At 39.1% G+C, this 13282-nt stretch overlaps 1 protein-coding gene across 3 annotated transcripts in view; it reads right to left on the reverse strand.

Annotated features, from left to right (window-relative positions):
• The window catches only part of svep1 (sushi, von Willebrand factor type A, EGF and pentraxin domain containing 1), a 90537-nt gene that overhangs the window by 20324 nt on the left and 56931 nt on the right, over positions 1-13282 (reverse strand). For all 3 annotated transcript variants that reach the window (XM_023948971.2, XM_023948970.2, XM_023948972.2), the window contains 19 exons: positions 9951-10082; positions 9601-9792; positions 9337-9458; positions 9150-9255; positions 8830-9045; positions 7390-7623; positions 7040-7201; positions 6760-6921; positions 5869-6030; positions 5225-5313; positions 3156-3252; positions 2893-3006; positions 2599-2712; positions 2314-2515; positions 2005-2162; positions 1556-1754; positions 1301-1476; positions 1014-1138; positions 628-757 (listed from right to left, as the gene is read on the reverse strand). In XM_023948971.2, the coding sequence (XP_023804739.1) occupies positions 628-757; positions 1014-1138; positions 1301-1476; positions 1556-1754; positions 2005-2162; positions 2314-2515; positions 2599-2712; positions 2893-3006; positions 3156-3252; positions 5225-5313; positions 5869-6030; positions 6760-6921; positions 7040-7201; positions 7390-7623; positions 8830-9045; positions 9150-9255; positions 9337-9458; positions 9601-9792; positions 9951-10082 (2892 nt within the window). The remainder of the gene's footprint in view (positions 1-627; positions 758-1013; positions 1139-1300; positions 1477-1555; positions 1755-2004; positions 2163-2313; positions 2516-2598; positions 2713-2892; positions 3007-3155; positions 3253-5224; positions 5314-5868; positions 6031-6759; positions 6922-7039; positions 7202-7389; positions 7624-8829; positions 9046-9149; positions 9256-9336; positions 9459-9600; positions 9793-9950; positions 10083-13282) is intronic.

The following is a 13282-nucleotide window of genomic DNA, read 5'->3' on the forward strand; positions in this document are numbered from 1 at the left end:
CATTTTTCTGATGGAGGACATATATTACTAAAATTAGGCTTAAATTGCATTTTTGAGTATTTTTTTGATCAAATCGTCGTGAATCAGGAGCAGACCAAAAAAAAGGACATTTGAAAAAAATATGCAGGACGGGCCACAAGCTTCCTGCTTTGCTCCTTTCTGATGCATTCACCAGTAGACAACTACATCCATGTATGTCTTTGTTTTACTCATCTGAGCTGGTATCTGGCTCAAAACTGTGCGGCTGGATATCTCCAAAATTGCAAGCTAATTTTTTGCACCGGTAATATTAGCTTGGGGGTGTGGGGGACTGTAAGGTAGTGGAAAATCATATAAACGAATAGCTCCCAGTTATGGGTGACGGGAAGGGGGTCAGAGTTACTGTGTGCTAACGGTCCCGTCCACAACTCAGAGGTGAATTTCTAATTAACTTCTGCCTCTTGGCAGAAAGTATGTCCGAGAAAACAACGCAGGCTTTTCGATTTTGGCTAAAAACGGCATCATCATAATTGACAGTCCATTAGGGAACATTTTAAAATAGAACAAAATATGATGGGAGTGGGACTTTAATAGGTTGAGCTTATTTGTTAAATAGTCAAATCAAGTGTCATATACATATTGTCTTACCAGCACAGAAAATACTGTTCAGGTTTACTTTGACTCGACCCACTATGCCATTTAGAAAGTCAGGCCAGGCGAGGACGTTTCCTCTGTGAGTCACATGAAAGGCTGGACAGCTGCTAGCCAGGACCTTAATCTACATTAGGACCAGAAACAGTTGGACTCATTTGGGTTAATACAGAGGACAAAATTATATATTCACATTAACACTTGTAGAAATAGCAGTGAAAAAAGTTCACAGCTTTTCATTATATCTAAAATTTAAAAGTACTCCCAAGTCAAAGAGATAGGTTACTTTATTGACAAAATGCTTCTTTAATTTTGAGCCATTGAAAGTTCCCCAAATCCGCAACACAAAACGTGATCCTTAAAATAAATCTTTTCCTGTTTACCTGCTGCGGTGTGAGGACCCGGTCCCATATATTCAGTTGGCTGATGGAACCGACAAAAGATTCAACAGGGTTGAAGCCCTCGCCCTTCTGATCCTGGTCCTGACCTAAAACTAAAGCTCCTCCACCTGCAGTACATGTAGCATTGAGGTAAGCTACCTCTCAGGAAGACAACACAACTCAGTTTCTGTAAACCCAAAAGAGAACTTTTCCAATCACTTTTAATTATCAGTTTTATAGGAAGTAAGTTTTCTTTATAAATTGAGACGAGGCTGAGGATAGCACTACACCTGGGATAGTGGTACCAACTGACAGGCCTTTCCCTCCGTCTGACGGTTTGCCATTAATGTAGATCCTCCAGTCTCCATCCCAGCTTCTCCACGATACACCAATGTGGTACCACTGACCCGTGTTCACTGCAGGGCAGTCAGTGATCCGTTGCTTACCGTTCACATACAAAACCCACCTGTAGGTAGGAAAGACAAAGAGAAAATAATTTGGTAGAAATTAAACAGGGATTGGAGGTTTATTGTTATGTCACTGACCCATTGTAGTCTATGAGAAGGAAGGCGTTGTCGCTGCCCTCCACAGCATAGGAGACAGGTGTGCCGTAGTTATTGGTGTCCGAAGACCTCATCCAGAAGGTGCAGGTAATTTCTGTGAGTGCCGGCATCATTCCGTCCATTATCACATAACCGTGGATACCAGATACTTCAAAGTCCAGGTTAAAAGCAGATGACATCTCTAAGAAAAAAATTCAGGAGAATTATTTGACAAAACTGCTAATCCCAGTAAAAGTCGGTTAGTTTGTAATCTCTTTATTTTTTCAGATTTACTATCCCCCCCAAAAAAACTGTTTACTGTTTATTTGTTTTTATTGTAATTTTTTACAGCCACAAATGCATTTGACTGATACAAAAGCCTTCCCTTAATCATCTGTTGTATTTCTCTAAAGTTTCTATGGTGACATGTTTTTTATTCTTTACAGTAGTACCTGTCTCACACCTGGTTCCGTTGAACCCAGGGAGGCAACGGCAGGTGTAGGACCCGAGACCATCCAAGCAGCTGGCGCCGTTCACACAGGGATTTGGATCACACTCGTCTACGTCCACTTCACACAGCCAACCTCTGTAGCCCTCCACACACTGACATCTGTGCAGAAGAAGATCAGAAGGATGTTTGGAATAGATTTTGTCCGGTGCAATCTAAACACATGAACAAGTAAACTGCACCTGCATGGCAAAATTACTGCTCAGAGACAACAGTACAAACTAATTTATGTTTGAGATTGTGCAAGTTTTACCTGAAACTGTTAACAGCATCCAGGCATGAGCCTCCATTTAGACAGGGAGAGCTGTAACATTCATTAATGTTGATCTCACAGCGATCCCCTGAAAATCCAACAGAGCAGCTGCAGCTGAAGCCACCCGTCAAGTCTTCACACACTCCTCCATTCAAGCAGGGGTTGGACAGACACTCGTTGATTTCCAGTTCACATCGAGGCCCTGCAGAAACATGACAGTGAGGTCACAGATATTTGTTTATTTGTTAAAATATTTGCTCTAGTTTCTGGTAAGTTGGGTTTAACCTGTAAAGCCGTCAGAACAACTGCAGGTGAATTTGTTGACTTCATCCATGCATACGCCCTCATTCAAACATGGGGAGGAGATGCATTCATTTACCTCAGCCTCACACAAAGAACCTGAATCAAGCAGACAGAAAAAATAGCATTACCATAGGCTGGTATTATCAATAACTGTGTATCCATTTCGTTTTGTTTTTTACAAAACTGACAACATTTTTTAATGGAAATGGGCAAATTTGAAATCACACAAAACTTGAAAAAACGTCTTAAATGTTTAATTCTTTATGGTTCTCTTACCTAAGAATCCAGGTTTGCACTCACATCTGAATTCTTCTATGCCGTCTTTGCACAGACCCCCATTCTGACACGGAGCAGAGTCACACTCATTTATGTCAATCTCACACTTTGCACCTGAGTAAAAAAGAACCCCAATACAACTCAAAGTCACGCCATCAAAAGGAAAAGGCACAAAAAAACTAAATCGTATTTTTTCCTGACAGCTGTACATGAAAAGCAAACGTTTCTTCTCTGTAACTGTTAATAACTGAACTGGGTTTTACCTGTGAACCCGGGCATGCAGCTACAGACATATCCTGCTCCAACCTCTTCACATGTTCCTTTATTCTGACACGGATTCAGGAAACACTCATGGAAAACCTTTAGGGATAGCAAATAAAAAAATACTATCACATTTAAATAAAGACAAATGTTTATGTGCCCTTTGAAAAATGTATTAAATTAAAAAAAATGTGATTATACACTTTAAACTTTGAAGTTGTTAAAGTCCCACTCCGATCACCTTTTGATCTTTTTTCAAAGTGTTCCCAGTGGTCTTTTAATTATGATTATGCCGTTGTTAGCCAAAATAAAAAACAGTGTCGTTTTCTAGGATCTATTTTTCTGCAGAGCAGCAGGAGCTCATAAAAATTCACCTCTGAGTTGTGGGCGGGACCATTGGTAAGAAGCAAACCCCGCCCGCATTCCCATCATCGATAGCAATATTGAAGCTATCCAGCCAGTGGCGGTTCTACACCAACTTACTCCCTGGGCGAGTTACTATGGTACCCCCCCCCACACACACATAATTTGACAACATCCTTTTGTGTTCCCTATCTTTCTTTAGCCATTTTACACAAAAAATGCATGAATTTTATAAACTCGTATTACAGCGGTGTCAAACTCAGTTGCATAGGTGGCATAAATCTTGCAGGTCGAACAAGATAAAACTTTTAAACCTTTAAAACGTAACTTTTTTAACATAAAAATGAACAAAAACAGACAAAAATATTAATCCAGGATAAATCAACTTAAACTGAAAATAACGTAAAATATTTTTTAATATTTCTTTTTAAATGCCTGTTATTGTGAATATATTTTTTAGGCCTTATTAAACATAAAAAAAAATTAATCATACAACTCATCAGTTGGATTACTCCAAAAATATTTGGCATTTTCCTAATTTTGTGCAACACCAACAGTAAAAATCCTCCAAAATACCTCAAAACATTCATAAACAAATGATCTATTGTTTGTTTATGATCTCAAAAAGCACAGCTGTTCTATTGCCTGTATTACCTGCTGTCAAATATGTTACTAACACCAACTAAACAACAGGCATAGGTAAAAACTACATTTTATATGGAAAGATATGTGATAAAAATGTCTACAATAATTGATAAAGAATGGATTTATTAGCATGAGCTAAGTAATCTAAAGGCACGCAATAATCCAGGTATTGTGTAATTGAGGCTGCGCTTTGTGGTCACCTCCCTGCCTGCTCCCTCCCCCCTCCCCTCTTCCATCACACACATTTGTGGCACCTTCCCAAAGACAGGAGCGCTTGCTGCTGCAGGGGGTGCCAATTCGCAGGTTTCAGGCCGTTATAAACTCTGTGATATAACAGATCATAAAAAAAACGATAGCACTGAGCCGCCGCCTCTTTTAAATATGCGCCCTGGGCAATTGCCTGTATGGCCTGTGCCTAAAACCGCTACTGTATCCAGCCGTAGAGTTTTGAGTCAAATACCAGCTCAGACGAGGAAAAACAAAGACGTACATAGATCTTTTATCCACAAGTGGATGGATCAAAATGGAGCAGAGCAGCTTGCCTAGTAACTTCTACATCACAGACATCTACTTGCCTCTTTCAATGGTATTTTTGTCTGCTCCTGATTCACAACTATTTGAAGAAAAAATACTTAGAAATGTAATTTTAAGCTCAATTTTCCCTATGTTTGTCCTTAAATGCAACAAGAAGATGTTAAAAAACCAAAAACAAAATTTAATTGGGGTAGGTCTTTAAGGTATATCAACAAAAATTGTTCTTATTTACTTTATTTTGTATTTTAAAGCAAAATATAGTAAAATCAAAGTATTTTGTGTTTTGTCTGTTCAGAGATTATCTGATCATCTTTGCTTTTAATGTCCCAACTTGTACAGGTTAACATAAGTTAATATTCAATGGAGTTAAAGAGAAAACTTCAAATCTTCCCATCTGTACCTTTTTCCAATAAACTAGAGTTAATGCAAATGTCAGAATGACTGCAATGTTTCCGTCCATTTCAATATGTCAATTTTTCAATTCTGAGGAAATACATGTAATTTAAGTTTTGAAGTTACAAAGGCTTACCTGACTGCTGGCTTGGTAGTCCTCACTGACCTCCACCTCTGGAGCAGATGTTACACTTTCCTCCTTTGGAAGAAAGCTGGAGCCAAAACCTGAAAGTGACACCCAGAGAAAATACAGACTATGTAAGCAGAGACAGTTTGGAAATAAACAAGGATCACTGCCTTTTTCTGTCAGACTGGCAGACAAATGAAATCCAGCTGTAGGAAAGCCTGCGTTTCTTATATAAAACTGGGCATGAGTTCTTGCCTTGGCTCAAATCTACACTGCAGGCGCACTGGACTTTTTATTCCTATTTTATTTCAGTGCCATAAAAAACAATATTACTTCCATGTCACCCCCAAGTCAGAAGTACTGCTTCCAATTGTAGTGAGATCTTAAAATGTAGACGAGGGAATTAACAAGTGGGATGACATTTTTTACACAGACAGTGCATGGATTGTCACAAAGCATAACTGTGCTTGCTGCTTTTGAATGCATGTTAATGAATTAGAGACATTTCCCTTCATTCACCAACCAATTTAGCTCAGGCCTGAAAAAAAAATTGAATTTTACTTTTAGATCATCATAAAACTCTAATGCTAAAAAAGTATTTAACTAAAACTTCCTTATAGAGTTGTAAAGTTTCTTGTGTGATAAACACCTACTTGAGCAGAGCTGTATAGTTGTTGCCCCGGTCACAGTCGTGGTTCCATAAAACGGACATGCGAGGCAGTAAGATCGTCCATGATCGGGTTGGTAGTAATCTCTGGGACACGGGTAACAAGGGACCAAACCGGTGCGGGAAAAATGACCTGCTGTGCAGGGAACTGCACAGGACAGACCAAAGGAAAAGAAAAGAGCAAAGCAACAGATGAAGGGATTTTAATGGAAAATAATAATAAGCAAGCATTTAAGATGGATTTACTTTGCTAGTTATTAAAAAGTTACATTGCAAGGCTTTCTGCAAAGTTTTTTTTAAAATATTTTGCAGTTCAGAGTTAAGAATGTAAAAAACTAAAAAAAAGAACAAAATGCAAAAGCCAAACCTGCCTAATACACAGAAAAGTAGAAGGGAATGTACAACATTTTGAACCAGCAAAGTAAACGTTTCCATATAGTTTAGTTACCAACTACTTAACTCACTGTTTTTCTTTCACAAAAATATATTCCTTCTATGCCAAAGTTGTTTTCATTTAACTACAAAACATGATCAGGAGAAGGACTTGTTTCATGCTGAGAAAAGCAAAAAAGAAACATTCCAGGTGTCGGAAGATCAATAAACTAGGGCAGAGATTTGTATTACCTGGATTAAGGGCCAAATTGTTTTAATCTGATATCATGCCTGTTATGAGTCTTTTTGTATGTGTGGATAGTGAAGGAATGGGCACCAGGTTTAACTCTCACACATGAATCAAATTTGTGTAAGAATTTGAAAACAACAAAACTATTGCTGGAGTGACAACCAACTCCCTCAAAGTTTAGTGAAGTATTTCATCTGTATTCTAGTTCAATGTGATCAGTTTTCCTCTTTTACTCTGATGTTAATGTTGTTTCACCTCCACACTCCTTCTGGTCCACGGCTCCTCTGGTGACTGTGGAGGTCTCATCAGGGCAAACCAGACACTCTCTGGCCCCAAAAGAAGGCTGGAAGTGACCCACAGGGCACGATTCACAAATCTCCAACCCGTTCAGAGAATGACTACCAGGTTTACACTGTCCTGCAAACACCCAGCAATGGCAGAAGCATTACACAGCAAAGTAAACATTTACAAAACACAGTCCTAGAGTGACATGTTTATTATGAAGAAGCAGAGACAGAAGGGTGTATGTGCACACCTTTACACTCATTGATGCTGCGGGAGTGCAGGTAGGCTGTGGAGGTTCCCTCTGGGCAGGACTTACACTCCAGCTGACCTTCCTGGTCTTGGTAGGAACCCAGCCAACAGCTCTCACACTCATTATGTTCCAGGGAATAATATGTTCCCACTGGACACAGCACTGCAAGGTCACATGACAAAGTGTTCTTATAGAAAAGGAATTAAACCTTTAAAAAAATCTAAATGAATACATAAAATAGATTCGTTTTTTGCTCTAGGAATCAAAAGGAAAAAATGTCATTACATTCATGTAAAGAGTGAATTATGTGTTTTTATGCGTAATTTCTACTTCAACCTCCTAAAACGTACCACACATTCTGCCTTTGAGCACCGAGCCTGGTCTGCAGTACAGAGAGGCCTTCCTGCTCTCCAGAGATCGTGGATCAGCAACGATCATCTCTGAGGAAACGTGGAAACTGGACAGCGGCTGCTTGGCCAGCGTTCTTTTCAGACGATTGGTCAGCTGCTCTAGGGTTCTCAAAAGCCTCTTCTGGTTGAGCACTTCTATTGAGTCGTTCCTCGACATAGGCAGAGGGATGCTTGCTGGAAGAACCGCAAAAGTTTAAAAGACGGAAGAACATCAGAACATAAAATAGTTGCAAAAAGTGAAAAAACAACACTTAGAATTTTTGGGAAACATACAGGTAAATATAAACTATATTACAACAATTAATTATTAAGCTATACAAATAATTGAATGAAACAAATCCATCTCCACAGGTGTTCAAAAACCAGCTCCTAAACATGCAGATTTTTTTTTAATAACATCAGTAAATTAAAGACTGCTCAGGAGGTCAGTGAGTTTCAGTGTGGAGCTGTGACAGGATGACGATCCTCTGCAACAAGTTTAGATGTAAAGATCTCACACTGCTAAACGTTAGAGAGTCACCTTTTAGGGATATTATGGCAAAGTAGAAATGCTTTGAAACAGTCACAACTCAGACACAGAGTGGCCATTCAAATAAACTGACATATTAGTCACCAGTCACTACTATCAATCACTACTGACCTTTCAAACTTTATGTGGCCTCAGATTAGGACCGGTTCAACTGAGTGTAGACAGCTTTGTGGAATGGGTTTTCATGGAAGAGAAGAACTGGTCTACTTTTAAAGTTCAGGGGAAAACTGACCCGGTCTTTTGTGCAACATCAGTTTCTGACCTCCCAAATGTGCTTCCGAAAGAATAATCAAACATTCCCATAAAATGCTTTTAAAACAGTTGAAGCTGTTATAGCTACAAAAGATTACCGGACTTTAAATGAAACCCTATGGACTTTTAATGAGTTTAAATGAGTGTATAAGTAGACGAGTGTATGCTTTTGAAAAATTAGTGCATTGAAGCACTAATATACCATTACAGCTGTGTTTTCAGTAAAAAAATCCATCTACCCATCTATCCATCTTCTAAACCCTTTTAATCTCTTTTGGGGTCACGGGGTTACTGGAGTCTATCCCAGGTACTGTTGGGGGAAGGTGGGGCTCACTGTGGGCGGGTCGCCAGCATGTTGCAGAGCTACACTCTCACACACACATCCACACCTAGGGACTATTTAGAGTCATCAATGAACCAATGAAGCATGTTTTGGGACACAAAAATGTCTCAGCTGGGATTTGAACCACGACCTTCTCACTGTGAGGCGAGCTCTTTGGTAAAATGTTGATCTTTTTATGTTAAGACTTAAATAAAATGAACTTATCTGACACCATCATGCACCCTCATCGCTTTTTAAAAATTCAGTTTCTTTCTACCTGTGATATTAAAATAGATCTGGATCTTCTGGTCTCTGGTGGGGCCTTTGATTTTTCGGTGCCTCTTAGCTCGCCTCTTGGTGCGATGCCGAGCTGGTACGCTGCTTCCTTGCTGTTGATTGGGAAGCTGCCGGGAGCCCGTGGCATATCCTGACTCAAAGTAGGCGTAGTCCTGCGCACCTTGAGAATCCCAGTTGTTGCTCCAACCGCCTGGAGCTGAAGAGTGTTGGGCAAATACAGGTGACAATAATAAACAAAAGATGATTACTTTTTATTTAATATTGTAGTGAAAGATAGTTTTCAGCATGAACAAATCCTACTAATAGAGAATCCGTTGTCATAGTCATAGTTGTACTCCAGACAGTGACCCTGAGACATCACCTCGAGTTTACAGGTGACGTCATCGCTGCTACAAATATTTGGGAGCTGCAGGGGAAGAACAGAGGAGGAAATGGTTGAGCTTTTCTCCTGATGAACAAGAAATTTGTTAAAAGACAGATGGCCCACCATGCCTCCCAGTTTGGCGTTGAAATCTCCAGCAAATGATTTGAGCATGTCGGTATCCTCACATCGAGATGCTTTAAACAGCATCTCAAAGGGCTTAAATCCATTATTAGCAACACGATTAACTAAGAAAAAAAACAGAGGAATTCACCATTTAGTACTTTAACATAAATTAAGTTTATGCAGTCTTAAACTAATAAAAAACATGCCAAAGAACACAAAAACAGGTTTTTATTTCTAGAATGGGGTAATAGGTGTTGTACTGACCTGAGCAGTCAGGTCTGTCAGGAGAGTAGGGTGGATCCCAGACACCATTGAAGCGGCAGAAGTAGCTGTGCACGGCATTCTGGGTAAAACTGTAGCCCTCTTTACAGTGAAGGGTGCAGTTAACTCCCTCCTCTTCCTCAGAACAGATGAATTCTCCATTCACAGGGACGTATGGTTGGTCACAAGTTGTCCCTGTGCAACAAACAAGAAAGCATTTTAAAAGTAACATTTATTATACCTGTCTCATGACAACACAATAAAGGGATGTCATTACACAACCAGACAGTATCCACTCTGATATTTACCTGTAAAAAAATCAAATCACCATTTAGTCAATTTGTATCAGTTACCTTGCACTGTAACTGTGAGGTTGCATGTGCGGCTGTTCCCTGCAGCATCTGTTGCAGTGTACTGGACCAGAGTCTCTCCCACTGGGAATAGTGATCCTGGAGTGTGGGTGCTGGTTACTGTGAGCCGGCCTCCTTCAGGGAGAACAAGAAAAACGTTTTTTTCTTTCATTTATCAACATCAGATATAAATGTCAAATAAACATTTAGTGGGAAAAAATGTCAACAAAAAATGAAACTAAATTATGTGATAATCAAGAGCTAAATACATGTTTATTTGTTCCACTGACAATCCCTAAATTAATACATGAAAATAAAAAACTTCTTAAATCTTCAAAATTAAAAGTAACACAATGATATTCCTGTAGAAGGCACTTTTGACCTTACTTTGCCACAAAACTAATTCCCTTATGTGAAAAGTATTTTTGAAAAAACAAAACAAAGTAACATTTAACTCAACACTGTTAAAAAAAATGTTAAATTGATTAAAACAGAAAAGGAGCAGGCGCCAGTGAAGAAAAGAGTGTGTTTGGTAGTGTGACAGATTCTCTGGGTTTTGCCTTGACGTCAACTTTTATATAGAATTCAAAAGAAATTAAAGTGTGAATTGAATTTTGATGTCAAACTCCAATCTACATCCTAAATTACCAGGAGTAATTTTTCCCCAAAAGACCTGACACACGTCTGGCCGCGATGTGGTCCAGTTTTTAAATTTAGTCTAAGAGTTAGTGATTGTATGTGTGACCCTAACAAGTCTCGACTAAATTTAGAGCTGGCATCAGGGTGTGGACCTGGAAAAACAAAACACTGACGCTGAAGCTTTGCTGGCCTGACGTCATGTGGGCCTGAAGTGGCCACGGCAGCCTGTTATTACAGTGCATGGGTTTGTGTGAGCGTGGGTATACTGCCTTTGATGGCGGGGCTGCTCGAAAAGCAGGTGAGAAACAAAGTTTGGGGCCCATGCCTGACTGTTTAATTTCATACAGTTAGGTAGCACTGTTAGTGTTATTTTAATTATTTAAAGTAGATGATGAATTTTCATCTAACTGTTTCTCCTAAAATAATGCAGTACAGATGTGTGGAGAACATTTCTAAAACCACTTTTACTGCTGTATTTCCACAACAAAGAAAGAAGTATTTGATTTATTGCAGCTCTACAAAAATGATCTTTTACCTTCAAGATCCAGATGCGTATAATCTGTTTAGATTTATGAATTGTGGGGAAAAAAAAGTAGCCTATTCTTTTAGTCTGTATTATTGTAAAAACAACTTTAGCTTAAGCTTAATACATCTCTAACTGTATCACAGATGTTTTGGCTTCAAAGAGACATTTCCTCTAATAAACACAACCATTGCAGAAAAACCCAAAGTAAATCTTTTTAATCATGAAACCAGAGACCTTTATTCAATGCTATGGGATCATAAAAGTAAAAACAATTTTAAAAAAAGTGCATCATGATTTGGCAGCAACAGGAAAGGTAACAGGTAAAAAGGTCCATAGCACCGTAAACAGGATCCAAACAGATTTAGTGTGCAGATTCTTTGTTTCTACAATTGTGCAAGTTAAAAACTGCACATTTCAGTGCAAATCATCCAAACAATGGATTGTTTCTAATGTCCCCATATTTTATTAGGAAAAAAGGAGACATTGAGTTTGCTTGATGTTTTAGGTATCAAACCTTATCTGGTTCACTCATAAGAATACTTAAAGAACCACTCCAATAAAAATTGTGTTTTGGTGTGTTTAACATGTTCTTGTGACCTTTTTCTGAGGATGGAAGACATACAAGACAATAAGGGCCAAAATTCTTAGCAATTATTTATTCAAATCAATGTGAATCAGATTGCTGTTTGCAAAAGATCATATTTGTGATGTAGAAAATATACGGACATGCCACAAGCTTCCTGCTCTGTTCCATTCTGATGCATCCACTTGCAGACAAATAGATCCATGTAAATCAGGGGTGTCCAATTCCAGGCCTCAATGGCTGGTGTCCTATATGTTTTCCAATCAACCTGGCGTTGAAGCTCCTTATTGGCTAAACACACCTGATGCAGGTAATCAGCAGCAGATGAGGCATGGTTTCTGGAAAACCAGCGGGTTGCCGGCCCTTGAGGCCTGGACTTGGATACCCCTGATGTACGTTTTTGTTTTCCTCGCCTGCACTGGCATCTGGCTCAAAACTGGACAGTTGGATGGCTCCAATATTGCTCGCCATTTTTGTTTAACTGCTAGGGGCTGTAGGCTAGTGGGAGAAATTGTAAAATATAGAACTCTCAGCAAAGGAGAGGGGAAGGGTGTTGCCTCTGTTATTGGGAATTTTATTAATTGGAACTCCAATTTATGTAAAAACAAATAAATAGATACATAAAACTCTGAACTTTAATCTATCTTCTATGAAAGTTTAATTTTTAGAACGAAATTATGGAAATTAATACACTTTCCCATGATTTTTAATTTTTTGGAGAGGGTCTGTTTATTTATGTAAATGGTAAATGGCTAACTTATATAGCGCCTTTCTTCCTACAAGGACAAAGCGCTTTACAGTCACAGACCCATTCACCCAGTCACACACACATTCACACACTGGTGGCGGCTCCGCTGCCAAACACAGGCGCCTGCCTACCACCAGAGGCAAGGTGGGGTTCAGTGTCTTGCCCAAGGACACTTTGACTCATGGGCGTGCAAGGCGGGAATCGAACCTGCAATATTACGATCATGGGTCGACCGCCCTACCGCTGCACCACGGCCGCCCGTCACTCTGAAGAAAAAAATCTTTTGAACCCAACTTATTTAGGGGTGATCAGTAAGTTTGTAATGGGTTTTAAAAACTAGAATACACTTCTGCAACTCACATTTTTTGTCTCTTTAACAATGTCAACTTTTGTATAACTTTCAAATGACATTTTGCACTCAGTGCTGTTGGCAGTGTGATTAAATTCAATATCTACATTTTCTCATTTAACCGTCCCGTACTGTAAAATAACTTATTTTTCACAGGAATAAGTCAGCTTCTCTCAGACATTGATAAATGGTCTTTTTCACTGAAAAATAGATTAAGAAAGCAAACATTCAAGAAGTGTGTCAAAAGCACTTTGAACTGAGTATGCAGAGTCCAGTGTATGCTCACATTCTAATACAAATGACTTTTGGGAAATATGGATGGAATGAGTGCAGTTTCCCACAAAGGAACATTTTCATAGCAATAACACCTGTGTCTCTGTCTGTTTTAACATTAATGACATTTACAGATGCCATACAGCTTCTTCTGTCCTCTGGCTCTTTTCTTTTTCCTTCTTTCTCATGAACACACAAATGTGCATTGTCTCCCTCT

This window comes from Oryzias latipes, chromosome 18, assembly GCF_053564925.1.
Source record: "Oryzias latipes strain Hd-rR chromosome 18, Olatipes_Hd-rR_3.1".
NCBI lineage: Eukaryota > Metazoa > Chordata > Actinopteri > Beloniformes > Adrianichthyidae > Oryzias > Oryzias latipes.